We start from the raw sequence: 24,405 nt of genomic DNA, 5'->3' as shown, positions 1-24,405 counted from the left end.
GTGGCGGAGGTTACCAGAATTACCCTCTGTAAATAAATAATTTGGAAGAACTCTAGAATCCATCTCATTTTTCTTATTCATGAGAATAGGAAACCCAATAGAGGAGTTTGATGGGGAGCATGAGTTTAGTTTTGGTGCCATTTATTTTAAAATACTGGTGGAGTCTCTATGTAAAAGTATCTAGTAGACTGCACATTAGAGTCTAGAATATAGGACTGAGGGTGCCTGGGTGGTTCAGTTGGTTAAGCATCTGCCTTTGGCTCATCCCAGGGTCCTAGAATCAGCCCCATGTTGGTCTTCCTGCTCAGTAAGGAGCCTGCTTTTCGGAACTCTCCCTCTGCCATTCCCCCAGCTTGTGCTCACTTGCTCTCACTGTCAAATAAATACAATCTTAGAATATGGGACTGAGGTTTGACGAGGCATAAAGATCTTGGAGTTGTTTACATATAAAATAGGAATGGATAAGATTAGCTATAAGATTATATAAAAAAGGAAAGATAGCACTCTAGGAGAAAAAGCTGAAGAACACGTATAGAATAGAAATAAAAGAATATCTCAGGGATCCCTGGATGAGTCAGTGGTTTAGCGCCACCTTCAGCCCAGAGTGTGGTCCTGGAGATCTGGGATCGAGTCCCACATTGGGCTCCCTGCATGGAGCCTGCTTCTCCCTCTGCCTGTGTCTCTGCCTCTCTCACTCTCTCTGTGTGTCTCTCATGAGTGAATAAATAAAATCTTAAAAAAAAAAAAAAACCCACAAACTCAAAGCTGAGGAGTAACCAGAGAGGTAGTGAGAAAATCAGGAGACCAAGATGTCATGAAAGGAAGAAGTAGTTGATAATGTCAGATGCTGAAAGATTAAAGGAGATGGTGGTAATCCTTGTGTTGTGCTTGCTGCATTTAGCCATAGTTTGATCCCACATTGGCTACAAGAGCATTTTCACTGGTATTCTGGAGGCAGAAATAAGATCACTGTGAGTAGAGGTATGAATGGGAAGAAATAAGAGACAAGTACAGATAAATATCTCAAGAGGTTTTGCTGTGCAAAAGAAGAGATAGAGGTATGGTATTTAGGATACATTGTTTTGTTATTTAAAACAACTGAATACATCTCAATGCATTTAAGAAGGAAATAGAAGAGAGAATGATACAAAAGAGAGGTGATGTCATGGAAAATGGTGGAGTAAAGAGCTCCAAAAATTGGTTCTTCCACTGAAGCAAATAGTAAGTTGGAAAAAATGACAGAATCAGCATTTTTTTAAAAATAGATTTTATTTATTTGACAGAGAGAACATAAGTAGGCAAAGCAGCACAATTCAGGATCACACCCTGGGCCAAAGGTAGATGCTCAACCACTGAGCCACCCAGGTGTCCCTCCTAGTGATTTAAAAAAGCAATGCATTAAATAATAAACATAAATACATGTTAATGAACAGATGATGTATAAAGATGTAATTTATGACAATAGCAGTGGGGGAAATGAAGCTATATAAGAGCATAGTATTTATATCAGTATTATATCTTCCATATCAGTAGTCACTTCAAATGTAAATGGATTATCATTAAAAGACAGAGAGTGATAGAACGGATAAAGAAATATGATCCAACTATATGATTTCTAAAAGGGAATCTACTTTGGAACCCAAGATGCAAACAGGTTAGTACTGACAGAATAGAAAAATATATTCCATACAAACAATAAACAACAACAACAACAAAACTATGGTGACTTTACTAATATTAAGCAAAACAGACTTATTTTAACTTATTTTAACTTAACAACTGTTACCAGAGACTAAAAGGGACATTATTTATTGACAAAAAAATTTATCAAAAATATATAACAAACATAAATGCACCAAACAATGAGGCCTCAACATATATGAAGCAAACAGAATTAAAGGGAGAAACAATTCAACAGCAATTAGTTGGAGATTTCTGCACTCCTCTTTCGGTAATAACTAGAACATCTAGACAGTAGCTCAATAAAGAAATAGAGGTATTGAACAATACAAATTCTAGCAAACAAACTCAACAGCATACTAAAATAGTTACATACTCTGATCAAGTGGGATTTATTCTAGGAATTCAGGGGTACCTTAACAACAACAACAAAAAAGAATGTAATACACTACTAGCATGAAGAGGATGTACTTGTGAGATAATTAAGTGGTGATGACCAATAGGCAGCGGGACATGAAAGTTTGGGGCTAAGAACAAAAATCTAGGTGCGCCTTGGTGGCTCAGTTAAGCATCTCCCTTCAGCTCAGGTCATGATCCCAAGGTCCTGGGATGGAGCCCTGTCTAGGGAATCCCTGCTCAGCGGGGAGTCTGCTTCTCCCTACCCCTCTCCCTCCGCCCCACCTCCATCCCACCACCCGCTCATGCTCTCTCTCTCTCTCTCTCAAATAAATAAAATCTTTAAAAAAAAGAACAAAAATCTGGCCTGTGGATACACATTTTAGATTATCAGTATATATAATCAAGTAATGGGAAGAGATCAGATCAGATCAATCACTTAAGGGCAATATAGTGTAAAGAAAAAAAGTACCAAGCATTTAGAAGACAGAAGGAGAAAAAAAATTACAGAGAATGAAAATCAGGAAAAGTACAGTAATAGAAGACAACAGAAAAGAATGTTTCAAGGAGACAGCTGTGAAATACTAATGAGCCATCAAGTGAGATGGAAATATTTACTTTTTGACTTAAAACATTTTTCCCTCTTGGGCTGGTTTATGTTCTCATCTTTCAGGTTTCTGCTGAGTTATTTCTTCCTGCTAGCATTACCATAATTCCTCATTCTGACTTATATACCTGTCCTGTGTGCATTATGTACATATTCCTGTCATACTTTTATCATTCTGTGTTGTAACTGCCTATTTCCATGTCCATATCTCCACCATAATTCAAACTTCTCAAATCTATGAAGCAGCAAGACTGTGGATCTGGTTCAAAATTATATCTCCCTCAAATGCAGTCTTTCTCATATTTGTCTCCTATCCTTCCCATACTACTAGCATAGTACCTAGCAACAAGGTTTGTACTCAATAAATAGTTGTTGACATTTATTTATTTAGTATCTATTCTATGTTAATCACTGAAGTGGATGTAATAGGAGAAATAAGACATTAATATCAGACAAGAACCCTGCCCTCAAAGAGCTTCCTTTTTTATTATAAACAACTGCAACTTAAATGAACAAATAGAGATAAAGTGTATTTCTTACCATGTCAGTAGTCATGACTTTTGCCACAATATGTGTTATAGTCTTTCCAAAGTCTCTTTTTCCCTTCCTGCGCCTCAGAATTCTTGGAAAGAAAGGTCCATGAACTCTAGAGTTGAAAACATTGATTACGATTAAGGTAACTGAAAAAGACGCAAACTATACTTACTTAGAAAATAAAACTTGGCACCAAACATCTTTGAGAAGTAGGTTTCACTAATTTTAAGCTCTTTGAGAGCAATGAGCAACTTGAGAGCAATGAAATGATTAAAATCTTTTAGATGACTACGTGTTTAAATCCTTAAACTCTAAAATATTTTCATTTTCATTGTTTGTACCTGAAAATCTATATACATAACCATTACAACCAATACCTGTCACATCAACTGTTCAAATACAGTAGGAAATTTTCTTAATTGTGCTTTTATAGTCCATTGCATTGTGAACTCACAACAAAGCAAAGGTGGGTTATGCCTATGATACTGAGGCATAAAAATGTTTAGGGACATGCCCAATTTTAGATACTGTGTTCAACTAATAGTGTTTTGTTTCAAAGGATACGGTATCCATAGATATGTTGGCTGTGGCCTCCCAACAGAACAATTCTAGCTTCTCTCTGACTTGTGTTTTTTTTTATTATTATTGTTTGCTGTTGAGAACTTCTAATTAATTCCACTCTTTCTGTTCTTTCTGCTCTTCCTTACAATCCCTGTTTCCTATCTCTTAATCATGTGTCAACAAAAGAAAGAAAGTTTGAGTATAATTTTTATCATTATTATCAGCTGAAAGGGATTCCTTTACCAACTGATGTAGCTTTACTAATAATCTCCTTAGGTGTCATTTGGGTTCTCTGTAGCACTTTATTTCTTGATGCTAATGGGATGCAGCTTTAATACCAATGTTTTTCAGCTTCAAAAGTTCCACTGAACATTTCAAAAGTAAACCCATTCAGCATTTTTTATACCTATTTAAGCAAGTGGTTATGATCTTGAGAAAGAGAACTACTCACACATTTCTTCACCATATACTTTATCAGTAGCTGCTCAAAGAGTACAGCATCCTAAATTCAGGAAATACAGTTTATCAAGCAATCCTAGTTTTAAAATCAAAAGTATATATCAGTGTTTTTTTAAATCAAATTTATTAAGGTATAATTTACATAACATTCATTTTAAGTAAACCATTCCAGAAGGTTTTACAAATGTGTATACCCATTTTACTCAATCACAATGATCAAGATATAGAACATTCCCATCACATTGATAGGTTCCTTCATGCATCTTTGCAGTCAGTCCTCCAAAACTATTCCCATGCAACCACTGATCTTTTTGTCATAGATTTCCCTTTCTTGGATTTTTAAAATGAAACTTTAAAGTGAAATAATATGAGGTACTCTTTTGTGTCTAGCTTTTTTAATTCAGTCTATTTTGAGATCCATCATGGTATTTTGTGTATCAGCATTTTGTTTATATTGCTGAGCAGTATTCCTTTACTGAATTTTCTGTATACAACAAAATCCTCTCCTCTGCAAACAGAGACAATTTTATTACTTCTTCTTTTCCCTCCAGATGGCTTTTCTTTTACTTACCTGTTGCTCCAGCTGGAACCTCTAGTACAATTTGAGTAGAAGTGGTAACAATGGACATCTTTATCCTCTTCCTGATCTTAGCGGGGAAACACCCTTTCCTTCACTAAGTAGGATTTAGTTAAAGGTTTTCCATAGATGGCTTTAAACAGGCTGAGAAATATACCTTCTATTCCAACAGTTTTGAAAATTTTTATCATGAAAGCATTGAATTTTGCCAAATTCTTTTTCTGTCTATTGAGGTGTGGCTTTTGTCTTTTATTTATTAATATGGTGTATTATATTGACTCATTTTCATTAAACCAACCTTACAACCCTGGGATAAATCCCACTTAGTCATAGTGTCTGATCCTTTTAATATGCTGCTAGACTCAGGTTTGTAGTATATAATTGAAAATTTTTGCATCTATATTCATAAGGGACATTATTCTGTAGTTTTCTTTTCTTGTGATGTCTTTGTGGTTTCAGTATGAGGGTAACGATAGTGGCCTTACTGAATGAATTGGGTAAGCATTTCCTTTGATTTTTTTGAAGTTAAAGAAATGATGTTAATCCTTTAAATGTTTGGTAGAATTCAGTGAAGACATCTGGTCTCTGGCTTTTCTTTGTGGATAGTTTTTAATTTGCTAATTCAATCCCCTTACTTGCTATAGGTTCACTCAGGTTTTCTGTTTTGGCTTCAGTCAGTTTCTTTTCAGGAATTTTGTCCATTTGATCTGGTGATCTAATTTTCTGGCATATAATTGCTTGGAATATTCCTTAGTAATATATATTTTTTAATTTTATTTATTTATTCATGAGACACACACACACACACACACACACACACACACACACACACACACAGAGGCAGAGACACAGGCAGAGGGAGAAGCAGGCTCCATGCAGGGAGCCTGCCACGGGAATGGACCCGGGATCTCCAGGATCACGCCCTGGGCTGCAGGCGGCGCTAAACCGCTGAGCCACCCGGGCTGCCCTCTTTTTTTTATTTCTGTGTAGGTTTTTATGTGGATGTAAATTTTCAACTTAGGTGAGTAAATGCCAACTAGGAGCACTACTACTGATTCATATGCTCAGACTACATTTAGCTTTTGAGAAACCGCCAAACTATCTTCCAAAGAAGCTGCACTGGTTTGCATTCCAATCAAGAATAAATGAAAGTTCTTGTTTTTCCACACCCCTGCCAACAATTGGTATTGTCGGGGGGGGGGGGGGGTTGTTTGTTTATTTCTGCTTTTGTTTTGTTTTTGGATTTTAACCATTCTAATAGATAAGTAATGATATCTCATTCCTTCAATTTGCAATTACCTAATGACAGTGATGTTGAGCATCTTTTTATAGACTTTTTAACCATCTGTATATCTTCTCTGGTGAGATGTTTGTTCAGAATGTTTATCCATTTTGGGGCAGCCTCGGTGGCTCAGCGGTTTAGTGCCACCTTCAGCCCAGGGCCTGATCCTGGAGACCCGGGATAGAGTCCCACATCCAGCTCCCTACATGGGGCCTGCTTCTCCCTCTTCCTGTGTCTTTGCCTCTCTCTCTCTCTCTGTGCCTCTCATGAGTAAATTAAAAAAAAAAATCTTAAAAAGAAGTGTTTGTCCATTTTTAACTGGGCTGTTACTCAGAATGATTTTAAGAAATCTTTGCATCTCTTACATACAAGTCTTTTATGAGATATGTGTTTTACAAAAATTTTCCTCAAATTTTTGGCTTGTCTTTAATTCTCTTAACAGTGTCTTTCTTTCTTTCTTTCTTTCTTTCTTTCTTTCTTTCTTTCTTTCTTTCTTTCTTTCTTTCCTTTTTTTTTAAGATTTTATTATTTACTCATGAGACACACAGAGAGAGAGGCAGACACAAGCAGAGGGAGAAGCAGGATCCCTGTAGGGAGCCTGATGTGAGACCTCATCCCAGGACCCTGGGATCATACCCTGAGCCAAAGGCAGATGCTCAACCACTGAGCCACCCAGGCGTCCCTTAACAGTGTCTTTCACAGAACATAAGTTTTTATTTTTAACAAAGCCCAATTTCTCATTTTTTTCTTTCACGGTTCATCTTTTTGCATATGAATGTTCAATTACTCTGTAGCACCATTTCTTAAAAATAATACTTTTTCCACTGAATTTTCTTTGCTCCTTTGCCAAAGTCCAGTCAACTATATTTGTGTAGATCTATTCAAGGACTTTTATTCTGTCCCATTGATCTTTGTGTCTATTCACCAATACCATGCTTTCTTGATCACTATAGTTTTATAATTCTTAAAATTGGTTAATGTGAGTACTCTCACTTTATTCTTCTTCAGTACTATGTTAGCTATTGTAGGCGTTTTGCCTTTCCATATGAATTTTAAAAATAGCCAATACCTACAAAATAGCTTGCTAGGATTTTCATTAGAATTGCATTGAATGTGAACCTCAAGTTGGGAGGAACTGATATCTTGAAAATATTGACTTCCAATCCATGAACAGAGAATATCTCTCCATTTATTTACATTTTTTTCTGTCATAGTTTTATAGTGTTCCTCATATAGATCCTATACATATTTTAGGTTAGATTTATACCTAAATATTTCTTTTTTTTGGTTCTATTATAAACTACATTTTTAAAATTTCAAACTGTGGCTGGCATATAAAAAATCAAGTGATTTTTGGATATTAACCTTGCTATTCACATTTATTAGTTCCAGGGTTTTATTGTTGTTGTTGACGATGATGATTCTTTGAGATTTTCTATGTAGAAAATTATGTCAGCTGCAAAGAGTTTTATTTCTTCCTTCCCACTCTATATATCTTTTATTTCCATTTGTTGTCCTATTGCACTATCTAGGACTTCCAGCGTGATATTAAATAGGAGTAATAAGAGAAGATATCCTTGCCTTGTTATATTAGAGGGAAAGCATCTAGTTTCATAATTACCATTAAGTATTAGGTCAGCTGTAGGTTTTTCGTAGATGTTCTTTATCAATTTGAGGAATATGCTTCTATCCTTTATTATTGCTTGATATATCAATTATTGAAAAAGGGATGTTAAAATATCCCAACTATAATGGTGGACTTGCCTATTTGTCCTTGCATTTCTATCAGTTTTTGCATCACATATTTTGATGTTCTGTTGTTGGGTGTATACACATTAAGCATTAAGCACTGCTATGTCTTCTTGGAGAACTGACTCCTTTATCATTATGCAATGCCTTATTTATTCCTGATAATTTAACCAGTTCTTCCCAAAGCCTACTTTGTCTGAAATTAACATAGTTAATCCAGGTTTTTAATGGTTGTGTTAGTATGTGGTATCTTTCTCTGACCCTTTACTTTTAACATTTCCAAGCCTTTATATGTAAGGTTGATTTCTTACACATGGCATACAGTTGATCTTGTCTTTTTATCCAGTACGGCAATCTCTATCTTTTGATTTATATATTTAGACCATTTGCATTTAAAGTGATTACTGATGTAGTGGAATTAATATCTACCATACCTGTATTAATTTTCTGTTTGTTGTACTTGTTCATTATTTTTCCCTCCTTTTCTGCCTCTTTTATTTTTATTTATTTATTTTTATTTATTTATTTCACCTCTTTTAGTTTTAGTTAAGCATTTTGGGCTCCACTTTTATCTATTCTCACCAATTATTTTAAAAAATATTTTAGTGTTTTCTCTATAGACTGCAATATACATCTTTTTTTTAAAAAAGTTTAATTTCAAGTTAGTTAATATACACTGCAGCACTGGTTTCAGGAGCAGAATCCAGTGACTCATCACCCACATACAACACCCGGTACTTATCCCAAGTGCCCTCCTTAATGCCCATCACCCATTTCCCCTCCAGCAACTCTTAGTTTGTTCTTTATATTTAGGAGTCTCTTATGATTTAACTCCCTCTCTGTTTTTATTTTATATTTCCTTCTCTTCCCCATGTTCATTTGTTTTGTTTCTTAAATTCCACATATGGGGGAAATGATATTTGTCTCTCTTATTTCACTTAGCACTATACTCTCTAGCTTCATCCATGTCCTTGCAAATGGCAAGATTTTGTTCTTTTTAATTGCCAAGTAATATTCGTGTGTGTGTGTGTGTGTACACACCACATCTTCTTTATCCATTCATTAGTCAATGGACATTTGGGCCCTTTCCATAATTTGGCTCTTCTTTATAGTGCTGCTATAAATATTGGGGTACATGTGCCCCTTAGAATCAGCATTTTCATATCCTTTGGATAAATACCTAGTAGTGCAATTGCTAGGTCTTGGGTAGTTCTGTTTTTAGCTTTTTGAGGAATGTCCAAACTCTTCTTCATTGTGGCTGCACCAGTTTGCATTCCCACCAATAATGCAAGAGTTCCCCTTTCTCCGTATCTTTGCCAACACCTGTTGTTTCCTGAGTTAATTTTAGCCATTCTGACAGGTGTGCAGTGGTTTCTCATTGTTGTCTCGATTTGTATTTCCCTGATGAGAGTGACTGAGAATCTTTTCATGTCTGTTGGCATCTGGATGTCTTTTTTGGAAAAGTGTCTATTCATGTCTTCTGCCCATTTCCTAACTGAATTGTTCCTTGGGTATTGAATTTGATGTGTGTGTGTGTGTATGTGTGTGTGTTTAAGATTTATTTATCTGAGAAGGGAGAGAGGGAGACTGAGACAATCCTCAAGCCGACTCCCCACCGAGCATGGAGCCTGATCTGCAGCTTGATCCCATGACTCATAAGATCATGACCTGAGGCAAAACTAAGAGTTGGATGTTCAACTGACTGAGCCATCCAGGTGCCCTGAGTTTGATAAATTCTTTATACATTTTGCATACTAGCCCTTTATTCAATATGTCCTTTGCAAATATCTTCTCCCTTCTGTCAGTTGCCTTTTAGTTTTGTTGATTGTTTCCTTCACTATGCAGAAGCTTTTTATCTTGATGAGGTCCTAATCACTTTTGCTTTTGTTTCCCTTGGCACAGGCAGGAAACCTGTCTAGTAAGAAGTTGCTGCAGCCAAGGTCAAAGAGGTTGCTGCCTATTTTCTGCTCTAGAATTTTGATGGTTTCTTATCTTTTATATTTAAGTCTTCCATCCATTTTATTTTTAAAAAATATTTTATTTATTTATTTGAGAGAGAGAGAGAGAGGCAGAGACACAGTCAGAGGGAGAAGCAGGCTCCACGCAGGGAGCCTGATGCGGTACTCGATCTAGGGTCTCCAGGATCATGCCCTGGGCCGAAGGCAGCGCTAAACCGCTGAGCCACCCAGGCTGCCCTTTCCATCCATTTTAAATTTATTTTTGTGTATAGTGTAAGAAAGTGGTCCAGTTATATTCTTCTACATGTCACTGCCCAGTTTTCACAACATCATTTGTTGAAGAGGCTTTTTTCCACTGGATATTCTTTCCAGCTCTGTCGAAGATTAGTTGGCTATACAGTTGTGAGTCCCCTTCTGGGTTCTCTACCCTCCTCCTTACCTATGTGTCTGTTTTGGGGCCAGTACCTACTGTCTTGATTACAGCTTTGTTAATACAGCTATAAGTCCAGAATTGTGATGCCTCCCACTTTGCCTTTACTTTTCAAAATTACTTTGGATATTTGGGGGTTTTGTTGTTCCATACAAATTTTAGAATTATTTGTTTTAGCTCTGTGAAAAATGCTGTGTATTATTTTAATAGGGATTGTATTGAATGTGTAGATTGCTTTGGATAGTATAGACATTTTAACAATATTTGTTCTTCCAATCCATGACCAAGGAATGTCTTCCCATTTCTTTGTGTTTTCTTCAATTACTTCCATAGTGTTTTAAGTGTACAGATATTTCACCTCTTTGGTTAGGTTTATCCCTAGGTATCTTAGGGTTTTAGGTGCAATTGTAAATGGGATTAATTCCTTGATTTCTCTTTCTTCTGCTTCATTATTGGTATATAGAACAGCAACAGATTTTGGTACATTGATTTTATATCCTGCAACTTGCTGAATTAATGTATCAGTTTTTTGGTGGAGTCTTTGGGGTTTTCTATATAGAGTATAATGTCATCTGAAAATAGTGAAAATTTTACCTCTTCCTTGCTAACTTGGATGCATTTTTTTTGTTGTTGTTGTTGTTGTCTTGATTGCTGAGGCTAGGACTTCTAGTACTGTGTTGAAAAACAGTGGTAAGAGTGAAAATCCCTGTATTCCTGACTTTAGGCGGAAAACTCTCAGAGGATATTAACTGTGGGTCTTTCATATAGGGCTTATAATATTGAGGTATGTTCCTTCTATCTCTACTTTCCTTAGGGTTTTTATCATGAAAGGATGTTATGTTTTGTCAAATGCTTTTTCTGCTTCTATTCAGAGGATCATATGGCTCTTCGCCTTTCTTTTATTAATGTGGTATATGTATCACATTGATTTGTGGACATTGAACCACCCCTGCAGCCCAGGAATAAACCCCACTTGATCATGGTAAATAATCCTTTTTACTGTTAGATTCAATTAGCTAATATCTTGTTGAGAATTTTTGCATCCATGTTCATCAGGAATATTGGTCTATAATACTCCTTTTTAGTGGGGTCTTTTGTCTTGTTTTGGGATCAAGATAATGCTGGCCTCATAGAATGAGTTTGGAAGTTTTCCTTCCATTTCTATTTTTTGGAACAGCTTCAGGAGAATAGGTATTAGTCCTTCTTTAATGTTTGGTAAAATTCCCCTGGAAAGCCATCTGGCCCTGAACTCCTGTTTTTTGGGAGATTTTTTAATTAATAATTCAATTTCTTTGCTGGTTATAGGTCTGTTCAAATATTCTATTTCTTCCTGTTTAAGTTTTGGTACTTTATGTGCTTCTAGGAATATACCCATTTCTTCCAGATTGCCCAATTTCTTGGCATATAATTGCTCATAATATTCTAATTTTATTTCTGTGGTGTTGGTTGTGATCTCTCCTCTTCCATTCCTAATTTTATTGAGTCCTTTCTCTTTTCTTTTTGATAAGTATACTTAGGGGTTTATCAATTTTGTTAATTCTTTCACAGAACCAGATCCTGGTTTCATTGATTTGCTCTACTATTTTTTCAGTTTCTGTATCATTTATTTCTGCTCTAATCTTAACTATTTCCTTCTGCTGGTTTTAGACTTTATTTGCTGTTCTTTTTCCATCTCCTTTATGTATAAGGTTAGGTTGTGTATTTCAAACTTTTCTTGCTTCTTGAGGAAGTCCTATATTGCTATATACTTCCTTATTATGATCGCCATTACTGCCTCCAGAAGGTTTTTGACTGTCATATTTTCATTTTCATTTGCTTCCATGTATTTTTTTTATTTCTTCTTTAATTTCAGGAGAAACCCATTCATTCTTTAGTAGGCTGTTCTTTAACCTCCATGTATTTGTGGTCTTTTCAAATTTCTTCTTATGGTTGACTTCAAGTTTCATAGCACTGTGGTCTGAAAATATGCATGGTATGATCTCAATCCTTTTGAACTTGTTGAGTCCTGATTTGTGACCCAGTATGTTATCTATTCTGGAGAATGTTCCATGTGCATTAAAAGATAATGTATATTCTGATGGGTTAGGATGAAAAAATGCTCTAAATATGCCTATGAAGTTCCTCTGGTCCAGAGTGTCATTCAAAGGCCTTGTTTCCAGGCAGCTTGCATGCCCAGTGGTTTAGCGCCACCTTCAGCCCAGGGTGTGATCCTGGAGACCCGGGATGGAGTCTCACATCCCGGCATGGAGCCTGCTTCTCCCTCTGCCTGTGTCTTTGCGCCTCTCTCTCTCTCTGCATCTCTATGAATAAATAAATAAAATCTTAAAAAAATAAAAAAATAAATAAAGTACCTGGCAAGGCAAGGACTGCTTCCCTCCCCCAGAGGAGAGACTTGCAGCTGGGTGGGTACCATTCTGTCCCAGAAAATCAGTTGCATGGCACATGCTTAGTGGCTAGAGTCTTGCAATATACATTTTAAGTTAATCTTAGTTCACCTTCAAATAACACTATCATATTTCATATATAGTGCAGGCACTTTTTAACAGAGTATTCCCATTTCTCCCCAGCATGATATTACTGTCACTTAATTTACCAATCCATACATTATCACCCAATACCATCACAAATACTATTAAACAGCTATTTTAATCAATTGAGATAAATAAAAATAAAATATTTTAATTTACCTTTGTTTATTCTTTATCCAAAGCTCTTCCTTCCTATACACAGATCGGAGTTTCTGACTTTTAACAATTTTCCTCTAAATAATTTTTCATTTTTCTTGCAAGGTGATAAATTCCCTCATTTTTTTTCCTTTTTGTTTAAAATAGTTATTACCCTTTCACTTTTGAAAAATATTTTCACTGCATACATAGAATTCCAGGTTGGTAGTTTTCTTTCAACACTTTGAATATTCCACTCCTTTCATCTTGTTTGCATAGTTTCTTATAAGAAGTCTGTTGTAATTCTTATTCTTGTTCACCTATAGATAAGCATTTCCTCCTCCCTCCCCCCCCACCCCACTCCTTTTTTATAGTTGTCTTCAGTTTGAATATGATATGCTAATGTATAGAATTTTTTGGTATTTATCCTGCTTGGTGTGCTCTGAGCTTCATGGATCTATGGTTTGTTGTCTGCATTTAATTGTGGAAAATTCTCACCATTATTAATTCAAATATTTCTTTGGCTGCATTTGCTCTTTTTCTCTTCTGGCATTCCAATTACACATATGCTGCACCTTTTGAAATGGTCCCACAGTCCTTGGATGTTTTGTTTCTTTATTCTTTTTTTTCTTTGAGATCCTGCTGACATACCTTCAAGCTCACTGATTCTTTCCTCAGTTTCATTCCATCTATTAGTTAACCCATCAAAAGTATCATTTTTATTTAGTGTTTTTTATTTCTAGCATTTATTATTATTTATTTATTCATGAGAGACAGAGAGAGAGAGGTAGAGACATAGGCAGAGGGAGAAGCTGGCTCCCTGCAGGAAGCCCGATGTGGAACTTTATCTCAGGACCCAAGGATCACGCCCTGAGCCAAATGCAGAGGCTCAACTGGTGAGCCACTCAGGCATCCCGCTAGCAGTTTCTTTTAATCCTTAGAGTTTCCATCTTATGTTTACATTATCTGTTCTTACATTTTGTGTCCCATTTCCATTAGACTAACATCAATTAGGTATTTTAAATTCCATCTAATTCCAAAATCATAATTGAGTCTGGTTCTGAAGCTTACTTTCTCTCTTTAAGCTTAGTTTTTTTCTTGCCTTCAAGTATGTTTTATAATATTTTGTGGAAAGCCAACCATGATGCATTGACTAGAAACTAAAGTAAACAGGCTTTTAGAGTGAGGTTTTATATTAATCTAGCCAGGAGATAAAATGTGTTTAATGTTTGCTATAGCTGTAGGTGTCAGACACCTCACATTCCTATGGTTTCCATTATTTGTGTCTCCTCTGTTGCCTTTGAGCTTCCCTAAAAACTCCTCCTTTTGTGTCTTGTTCTTTTAGCTATAATCCAGTTATTATACTGGAGCCTAATTGGTGTGGTTGGAAGGTATAATGGAGAGAAATTGTTCTTATTAGTCTTTTAGTGTATCTATGTCCCTGGACTGTGATCTTTACAAGTTTCGTAGTGCCCTCCTCTTCCCAGATAGGAAGGAAGGCTAGAAGAGGCTGGAGTCAAGGAAATACCCTTCTCCCCTACATGGGAAGATGCTATGGTAATCTTTTCCTCTGGTGAATGAACTTTGTCATGGAGATGCTCTGGGTATATTTCACAATATTAACTTTTCCCATCCCCAACTAGAGGCATAATGGGATTTTTCTTGGCTCTCACCAGAGAACCTAGAGAGATTCCTGGAGGCAAAAACCCCACAGAGATGTGGGGTGTCTCACTAGGAAATGCATCCCTCCAGGAATTTCTCACTTGCATACTAGTCCATACTCAACCTCCAGCAGTTTATCAAAATTACCATTTGTGTTCTTACAGTTTATGGCGCAGGGGATTATCTGTTCCAGGTAAGGAGATCCTGGTTGTGATTCTGAATTTACTTCTCTCTCCAGATTTCAAGGTGGCAGTTTGCTCTATGACCTTAGTTTTCTTATGGGTCCAAGAACATCATTTTCAGTTTTGTTCACCTTTTTTCTTGTCTTAAGGACGTGAGTGATAACTAACAAGCTGTTTACATATCAGAGCTACATCTGAAACTATTTGTTTTTTAGTTTCCATTTCTCTGTTGAGATTCTCTGTCCACTTATTAATTCCAAATTTTCCTATAATTTGTTGAACATATTTATAATAGCTGCTTTGAAGTCTTGTCTGAAAATCTTAACATCTGAGCCCACTCAGAGTCAGATTATATTAACTATCTTTTTCCCTGGGAATGGATCTAATTTTCTGGTTTCTTTCCATGCCCATAAATTTTTTGGTTGAACACTGGAGACTTTGGAAAATACATTCTCATAACTTTAGATTGTGTTGTGTTCTTCTAAGGATTGTTAGTCTTGTATTCTAGCAGGCAGGTAACTTGTCTGGGCTCAAAATCAGCTGATATATCTGTTTAGTTCTCTCGACTTCCACGCTTCAACTACAGACTTTTTTAAAAAGCATCGTTCCCCAATTTCTCTCCCCCACCAATGCTAGTATAGTTTAGTGGTCAGTCAAGAATTTGAGCAGAGTTTATGCTCAAATTCTGGATCTGGCCCTTTTTGCAACTCTCTTCTTTCAGGATACCCCACCTATATTTCCAGCTGTTCTGCCAGCTTTGAACTCTGTGCTTTGCCATCTTGAAATAGTTGGATTGCATTTTTTGCTACCAAAGCTATAAAACCTGGTGATCACTCTCATACTGAAAAGCCACAAATTCCCATTTCTTACCCAAGGATATATTTCAAGGTTTGTTGCCTACTTTGGTTATTTTACAGAGCCTTCAAATAGCTGGATGCTTTTAATATATTTTTGTCCAAATTTTATAATTGTTATCTATGCAAAGGTTTGACCAGTTACCTTACTCCACCACTCCCAGACCTAGATTCTCTGTGATTTAACTTTTAAGATGAGAGAACCCCACGTTGTTCCATGCTATTAGAACCTGAAGTCTAATAATGATAAGTTGTATTCAAATTCAACTTTTGTTGACTCTGAATTTCTAGATAAATAGATTTCAAAAATCTTATCTATACCGATTTCCCAAAGTAATCCCAAGGCTTCGTTACACAAGAATCCCAGTAACATCAAAATAGGCACTGAAGTGAGATTCTTAATGATTAAAAAAATAAGTGAAATTTGAAAGAAAATACAAAAAGAAAAGATTTAGGCTAACAGTTAATTGTTGAACAAATAAAATGTGGCTCAGAATTCCTAAGGCAAAGAACGTGTACAGGTGGAACATAAAAAGATTTAACAATCTAGTATGAAATAGTCAGATGTCCTTTGGCTCCATTCAAAATTTTCCTTTAATTTTGAAACCATGGGCAAGAAATTCCTGTTTTCCTCTCTATCTAAAACAAAGACAGAAATATATACTTTACTGCATAGTAATGTAAAAACATTTTAAGACATTTTGAAGTATTATGGAGAATGATGCTGGTTAAATCCACATTGTTTCATTTATTATAAAAACAACTTATCAATATCCATGAGAAAAAAAGAAATTAAGAGGCAGCCAAATTATTCAACTTTCTCTTTACTTTGTATATTATATGTGGTGGAGCTCTCCCTCTTCTTTTCTTAGGCTTTGGCCAAAATCAAGAATGTAAAAATGAAAGATAAGAAAAGAACTAGATTGATGATATTTTTTTAATCCAAAAAGCCAATGATTTCATTGAATTCAGTTATATAAAAATGATTTTCTAATACTGGTAGTTGCACTTTGTTCTTATCTCAAAAATTGGACATCTAATTTTATAATCTACTTCAGTCAGGGTAACATATATCCTAAGTTAAGTAATATGATAAAAGAATAACCATGTAATTTTTTTGTTTAAAATAGAGTATTATTACCGGAGACGTAAATCTTCCCACATTTTCAATAATCCACAGAGCATTACTATCTCATAGTATTTTTTCCAGCATTCAACGGCCTCTGCTGCAGATGGATCTTCCGTAATATTACTCTGATACTCAATGAGCTCAACACGCTTTTTCTTATATTTCTCCAAAGTTTTTTTGAAACGTTGTGCAATAGGACCAGGTATGGTTCCATCTTGTATATCACACCACCTGAAAAGTATCAATATAATTACAATGTTTATCTTATAAAATGTGCTAAATTAGCTTTTAACTATACTTACAAATTAATTCTTTCTTCGATTAAAGCAGTGTAATTCTCACAACTTTCTTCATCATCCCAGTCTCTCCAAAGAAAGTCATAAAAAAACCTATGATGAATGAAAATAATGTAAAAGTGATCAAAAAGAGCCAATAATATGTATATAAATTAAAGACATTCTCATGTCAGAATTCTTTATATGAATTCTAAGAAAAATATTTGTAAATGACCTTTCAGTGAACTAATATTAAAATCAAACTTTTAAAAATTGGGTGATGTACATTCTTTTTTTTTTTTTTTTAAAGATTTTGTGTATTTATTTATGAGAGACACAGAGGGATACAGGTAGAGGGAGAAGCAGGCTCCCTCACAGGGAGCCCGACATGGTGCTTGATCCTGGGGCTGCAGGATCACGGCCTGAGCTAAAGGCAGATGCTTAACGGCTGAGCCACCCAGGCATCCCAAGATGATCTACATTCTATTGAAGGTTGCTACAGATCATGTTTCTTGAAGTGGGAATGTAAAATGCAGGTTCCAAATTTCATAGATTTGGCTGTTTTGTTCAACAAAGAAATAATACTTAAAATTTTATTTATTTATTTGAGAGAGAGAGATTAGGTGGGGGACGAACAGAGGGAGAAGAGGGAGAAGCAGGCTCCCTACTGAGCAAGGAGCCTGAAGTGGGGCTCAATCCCAGGACACTGGGATCATGATCTAACCAAAGGCAGATGCTTAACTGACTGAGCCACCCAGGCACCCCAGAAATAATACTTCAGGTATAATCAAATTTGTATATTCTGGGGAAGTATTAGAAAAACAAAAATATGGGCATTCCTGGGAGGCTCAGTGGTTGAGTGTCTGCCTTTGGCTCAGGGCATGATCCTGGGGCCTGGGGATCAAGTCCCACAACAGGCTCCCCACAGGGAGCCAGCTTCTCCCTCTGCCTATGTCTCCTGCTTCTCTCTGTGTGTCTCTCATGAATAAGTAAAATCTTCAAAAAAAAAAAAAAAAAAAAAAGAAAGAAAGAAAAAGAAAAAGAAAAAAATATGCCCCTAAAATTCTGAATTATGTTTATGGATAACTTCTCTCAAATTGTATCAACTTAAGAAGCAATCATAATGTGGATGATGACATCTAGTATTTGTAATGTCCTTACATGTGAAACATAAAATGTAATATATTTAAGATGCTTAAATATGAACAAAATTTAGTGTTACTTATCTCTAGAACTTTTTAAATCAATTTTTGAAAATGCAAGATCAAAAAATGGCAAACTTTTCATTGCCCATATATAATACTTCTGCAGGAGAATGTTAAGAGTTATAAATATGTTCATTAAAAATCGACACCTAGCTGGCTCAGTCAGTGGAATATGTGACTCTTGATCTCAGTCATGAATTCGAGCCCCATGTTAGGTGTAGAGATTACTTAAAATAAATAAATAAACTTAAAAAAGGACAAATTGAATTCAGCAGTAAGAAAAATTAAATCTATAACTATTTATAAAGTGCTTGTATACTTACATATTAACTTTTTGAATATCATAACTTTAAGAGGTAAAAAGGTCTAATACCTTACAACTTCCAAGGCCAAAGCAATATCATGTATATCAGAATCTTGTCCTTCAACAGGATACACTTCCAAGAGAGGCACACTATGCTCCAGTTCTTCCAAAATCTCATTGACCAAACCCCTTGGAATATTTGCAATGTTAGAAGAAAAAGGCTCAGCAAGAGATACACTAACTTTGAAACAAGATGATGAGCTTTGGCGTGGTTTACAAGTTACCTAAGATAAATATTATAAAATTTGTAATTACAAATCAAAATGAACGACAAAGATATTTTCCTCACACATGATCTACTTACAAAGTTTCTTCTTTTAAATTTGAAGATCTCTTTACCACAAAGTAATTATAGATCAATATTAAATAAAATAACACAATTTTTTCAAACCTTATTTGTTTTCCTTTTTTTTTAAGTTCCAGTGTAGTTACTAACATTATATCACTGTACAGTACAGTGATTCAACAATTCCATATATTACTCAGAGTTCATCACGATAAGTCTTAATCCTCTCCACCTATTTCACCCATCCCCCTACCCAAACTCCCTTCTGGTAACCATTTGTTTATTCTTTATACTTGAAAGTTTGTTTTTTGGTTTGTCTCTTTTGTTTTCTTTCTTAAATTCCACATATGAGTAAAATCATGTAGTATTCGTCTTTCTCTGACTTATTTCACTTAGCATTATACTCTCTAAATCCATCCATGTTGTTGCAAACAAGATTTCATTCTTTCTTGTGGCTGAACAATATTCCATTGTAAATATATATACCACATTGTCTTAATCCATTCATCTATCACTGCATACTTGGACTACTATAATTTAGTTATTGTAAATAATTCTACAATACACATAGGGTGCATGTATCCTTTCAAATTAGTATTTTTGTATTCTTTGAGTAAATACCCAGTAGTGTGACTGCTAGATCACTAGTTCTATTTTTAATTTTTTGAGGAACCTCCGTACAGTCTTCTAATGGCTGTACCAGTTTGCATTCCTACCAAGAGTGTACAAGGGTTTCCCTTTCTCCATATCCTCACTAACACCTATTGTTTCTTGTGTTTTTTATTTTAGCCATTTTGACAGGTGTGAGGTGATATCTCATTGTAGTTTTGATTTGCATTTCCCTGATGATCAGTTTGAGCAACTATTCATGTGTCCGTTGGCCATCTGGATGTCTTCTTTGGAGAAATGTCTGTTCATGTCTTCTGCCCATTTTTAAATTTGATTGTTTTGAGCTGTTGAGTTGTATAATTTCTTTTCTATTTTGGATACTAACCTTTTATCAGATATATCATTGGCAAATATCTTCTCCATTCTACAAGTTGTATTTTAGTTGCTTGTTTCCTTTTCTGTGCCGAAGTTTTTGATCTTGATTTAGTCCTAGTTGCCTATTCTTGCTTTTGTTTCTCTCGTCTCAGGAGACATATCTAGAAAAATGTTGCTATGGCAATAGCAGATAAATTTCTGCCTGTGTTCTCTTTTAGGATTTTTATGATTTCAGGTTTCACATTTAGATCTTTAATTCATTTTGAATTTCTTTTTGTGTATGCTGTAAGAATGTGGCCTGGTTTCACTCTTTTGCATGTGGCTGTCCAGTTTTACCAATACCATTCGTTAAAGAGACTGTCTCTTTCCTGTTGCATATTCTTGCCTCCTTTGTTGAAGATAAATTGGCCAGATGGTTATGGATTTATTTCCGGGTTTTCTATTCTGTTCCACTGATCTATGTGTCTGTTATTGTGCCAGTACCACATTGTTTTGATTACTACTGTTTTGTAGTATATCTTGAAATCTTAGATTGTCATACTTCCAGTTTTGTTCTTCCTTTTCAAGACTGCTTTGGCTATTTGGGTTCTTTTGTGGTTTCATACAAATTTTAGGATGATTTGTTCTAGTTCTATGAAAAATGTTATTGGTATTTTGATAGGGATTGCAATAAATCTGCAGATTGCTTTGGATAGTGTGGACATTTTAACAATATTTGTTCTCCCAATCCCTAAACATGGAATATGTTTCCATTTCTTTGTGTTGTCTTCAGTTTCTTTCATCAGTGTTTTATAGTTTTCAGAGTACAGGTATTTCACCTCCTTGGTTAAGTTTATTCCTAAGGATTTTATTATTTTTGGTGTAATTGAAATGAAGGGGTTTCTTAATTTCTCTTTCTGCTAAGTAGTGTATAGAAATGCAATGAATTTCTGCATACAGATTTTGTATCCTGCAACTTTACTGAATTCATTTACCAGTTTTAGTATTTTGGTGAAATCTTTAGGATTTTCTATATACAGTATTTGCAAATAGTGAAAGTTTTACTTCTTTCTTACCTATCTGGATGCCTTTTATTTTATTTTTTTTAAGATTTATTTATTTATGATAGACATAGAGAGAGAAAGAGAGGCAGAGACGCAGGCAGAGGGAGAAGCAGGCTCCATGCGGGGAGCCCTATGTGGGACTTGACCCCGGGACTCCAGGATCGCGCCCGGGGCCAAAGGCAGGCACCAAACCGCTGAGCCTCCCAGGGATCCCCAGGATGCCTTTTATTTCTTTTTCTTGTCTGACTGCTGTGGCTAGGGCTTCCAGTATTATGTTGAATAAAAGTGGTGACAGTGGACATTCTTGTCTTGCTCCTGACCTTAGGGGAAAGGCTGTTTTTCACCAGTGAGTATGATATTAGCTCTGGGTTTTTCATATATAGCTTTTATTGTGTTACAGGATATTCCCTCCAAACCTACTTTGTTGAGGGTATTTTTTTTAAATCAGGAATGGATGTTGTACTTTGTCAAATGCTTTTTTCTGCATCTATTGAAATGATCATATGGTTTTTATCCTTTGTCTTGTTGATGTTATGTATCACATTAATTGATTTGTGAATACTCAACTACTTTTGCATCCCAAGAATAAGTCCCACTTGGTTATGGTGAGTAATTTTCTTAATGTACTGTTGGATTCAGTTTGCTAAAATTTTGTTGAGTATTTTTGCATCTATGCTCATCAGAGATATTGGCCTACAGTTCTCTCCCTCTCTTTTTTGGCAGTGTTTTGGTAGCTGGTTTTAGTATTGGAGTAATGCTGGCCTCATAGAATGAATTTGAAAGCTTTCCTTCCCTTTCTATTTTTTTAGAATAGGTCCCAGTTCATAGATGCCTTGTCTTTTACTTCTGAGAATATTAATAGGTTTTTAATATATGTGTGTGTGTATATATATATATTTTTTCCTTCTCCTTATCATTTGTTTCTTCAAAATGTCTTCTTTTCTGCTGTTTTATTTTTATTTTATTTTTTAAAAATATTTATTTATGATAGTCACACACAGAGAGAGAGAGAGGCGCAGAGACACAGGCAGAGGGAGAAGCAGGCTCCATGCACCGGGAGCCCGACATGGGATTCGATCCCGGGTCTCCAGGATCGCGCCCTGGGCCAAAGGCAGGCGCCAAACCGCTGCGCCACCCAGGGATCCCTTTTCTGCTGTTTTAACCACTATTTTGTTATTAGAGTTTCTTTAGATATCTGGTGATCGTTGGCTGTCTGCTCATATTAAAAGGTGGAGCATTAAAAAAAAAAAAAAAAAAGGTGGAGCATTAAAAAAGAGGTCTGGGGATCCCTGGGTGGCTCAATGGTTTAGCGCCTGCCTTCGGCCCAGAGCGTGATCCTGGAATCCCGGGATCGAGTCCCACATTGGCCTCGCTGCATGGAGCCTGCTTCTCTCTATGCCTCTCTCTCTCTCTCTCATGAATAAATAAATAAAATCTTAAAAAAAAAAAAAAAGAGGTCTGTGTATATGGGTGGAACAAGTACGGATGTTCTATCTGTAAATGCAGGATATTCTGCACTGGCTCTTTCCATGGGAACTCAATATGCCAATTATCTTTAGGTCTTTTCTTTTGAGCTGAACATAGAAAAATCTTCCAACTCTCATGCCTAAAGGGATATGCCTTAACTGCCTGTATGCTAGAAACAGAGTCAGAATAGAAGGAAGAGGATCCTAACATTCAGTGCCAGTAAACTTTGACTTACTCCCTTCTCAGTAGGATACTACCATTCAGCTTCTTAAATCTGTAAATTTTATGTCTTTTTGCCAAATTCAGCATATTTCAGCCATTATTTTATTCAAAAATTTTTTTCAGCCACATCTTTTCTTCTCTTTTTCTGGGACTCAGAAGACATGAATGTTGGGTCTTTTGTTATAGCCCAACATGTCCCTGCAGCTCTGTTCATTTTGTTTTCCAGTCTATTCCTTCTGGTGTTCAATTAGATAATTTCTAACTTTCTATTGTCAAGTTTGCTGATTGTTCCCTCTGTCTTCATTCTGTTGTTCAGCACATCCTTTTGAGTTTTTTTCAGTTACTATATTATTCTAGTTCTAAAACTTTGTTTTTAAAAAAATAAAATAAAATAAATAAAACTGTTTTTGCTGAGACTTCCTATTTTTTCATTTGTTTCACATGCGCTCATAAATGCTCAGTAATGCATTTTTATGGTGGTTGCTTTAAAGTCCTTGTCAGTGGGCAGCCCGGGTGGCTCAGAGGTTTAGCACCCCCTTCAGCCCAGGGTGTGATCCTGGAGACCTGGGATGGAGTCCCAGGTTGGATTCTCTGCATGGAGCCTGCTTCTCCCTCTGCCTGTGTCTTTCTGCCTTTCTCTGTCTCTGTGTCTCTCATGAATAAATAAATAAAATCTTAAAAAAAATAATAAAGTCTTTGTCAGGTAAATCTAACATCTAGGTTACCTCAGTGTTGGTGTCTATTGTTTTATCTCATTCAAGTTGAGATTATTCTAATTCTTACAAGGGATTGAGAAGAGATAACAAGTGATTTTCTATTTAAATCTAGACATTTTGAATATTATGTCATGAGATTCTTGACCTTATTTAAATCTTTTATTTCATCAGTCCTCTTCTGACACCAATATGGCATAAAAAGGAAGTTTCCACCCTGTTACTGCCAGATAGGGAGTGAAGTCCAGATTCTCCAGTGTCTGTTGACTGTAGGAATGGGGAGAGGTATTTCTTCTTTACTGCTATTCTGGGGTAGGAGTTCAGGTTCAACATGAGATCTCTACTGATACTTCCCCCTAGCTTGGAGAGAGAGGAGCATCTCATTTCTGCTCCCCATGTTGTTTCCATTGACATCACAGTAGGGTGGAGTCCTGATTCTCTACTAGATCTTTTCTGACACCACTGCTCCAGGAAGTGGAAGGAGTCTCCCCTTACTGGTGGGGGTGGTAGTCCAGTCTTCCCATGTAGTCTACATTGATAACAGGGGTGTAGGAGAAGTTCTTTATCACTCAGCTCCCCATTTTCTCCCCACTAGGTCTTCTCTAAGACCACTTTGGCATTGGGGTTAGTGTGCCTTGTTACAACTTAACAAGAGTGGAAGTCTAGGTTCTTCACTTGGTCTTTTCCTGCAGTGGGGAAAGAGGGACAGCAGGTTTGTTTTTTTTCTTCCTGTGGTGTTGCCCCTTTCCTGGTCCTTTGACTAGAGAAAGCAGGCCTTTAGGAGTGGGGGACTTTTTATTTATTAAAAAAAAATTTTTTTTTAAAGATTTATTTATTTACTCATGACAGATACACACACAGAGGCAGAGGGAGAAGCAGGCTCCATGCAGGGAGCCCAACGTGGGACTTGATCCTGGGTCTCCAGGATCACACCCTGGGCCGAAGGCGGCGCCAAACCGCTGAGCCACCCTGGCTGCCTGGACTTTTTAATTTTAATTTTTTACTTTTGATCTACTACTATTGATGTTTCTAGGTTGCCAGCTTCTCTGATACCCAGTCTAAGATATACGAAGCAAACCTCAAGGAAGTTATGGTCATTCCTTGGGTCATGAGGTCCCTAGGC

General features: G+C 36.1%; 1 protein-coding gene across 1 annotated transcript in view; it reads right to left on the bottom strand.

The window, feature by feature from the left end:
- Positions 1-24,405, bottom strand: part of SHCBP1L (SHC binding and spindle associated 1 like) — a 42,406-nt gene that overhangs the window by 6,000 nt on the left and 12,001 nt on the right. The window contains exons 3-6 of the mRNA XM_077901997.1: positions 18,577-18,791; positions 17,026-17,112; positions 16,736-16,954; positions 3,224-3,329 (exon numbers count right to left, since the gene is read on the bottom strand). Of these exons, the coding sequence (XP_077758123.1) occupies positions 3,224-3,329; positions 16,736-16,954; positions 17,026-17,112; positions 18,577-18,791 (627 nt within the window). The remainder of the gene's footprint in view (positions 1-3,223; positions 3,330-16,735; positions 16,955-17,025; positions 17,113-18,576; positions 18,792-24,405) is intronic.

Source organism: Canis aureus, chromosome 6 (genome assembly GCF_053574225.1).
Source record: "Canis aureus isolate CA01 chromosome 6, VMU_Caureus_v.1.0, whole genome shotgun sequence".
NCBI lineage: Eukaryota > Metazoa > Chordata > Mammalia > Carnivora > Canidae > Canis > Canis aureus.
The sequence above is the reverse complement of the archived record's forward strand: the minus strand, read 5'-3'. Positions and strand labels throughout refer to the sequence as shown.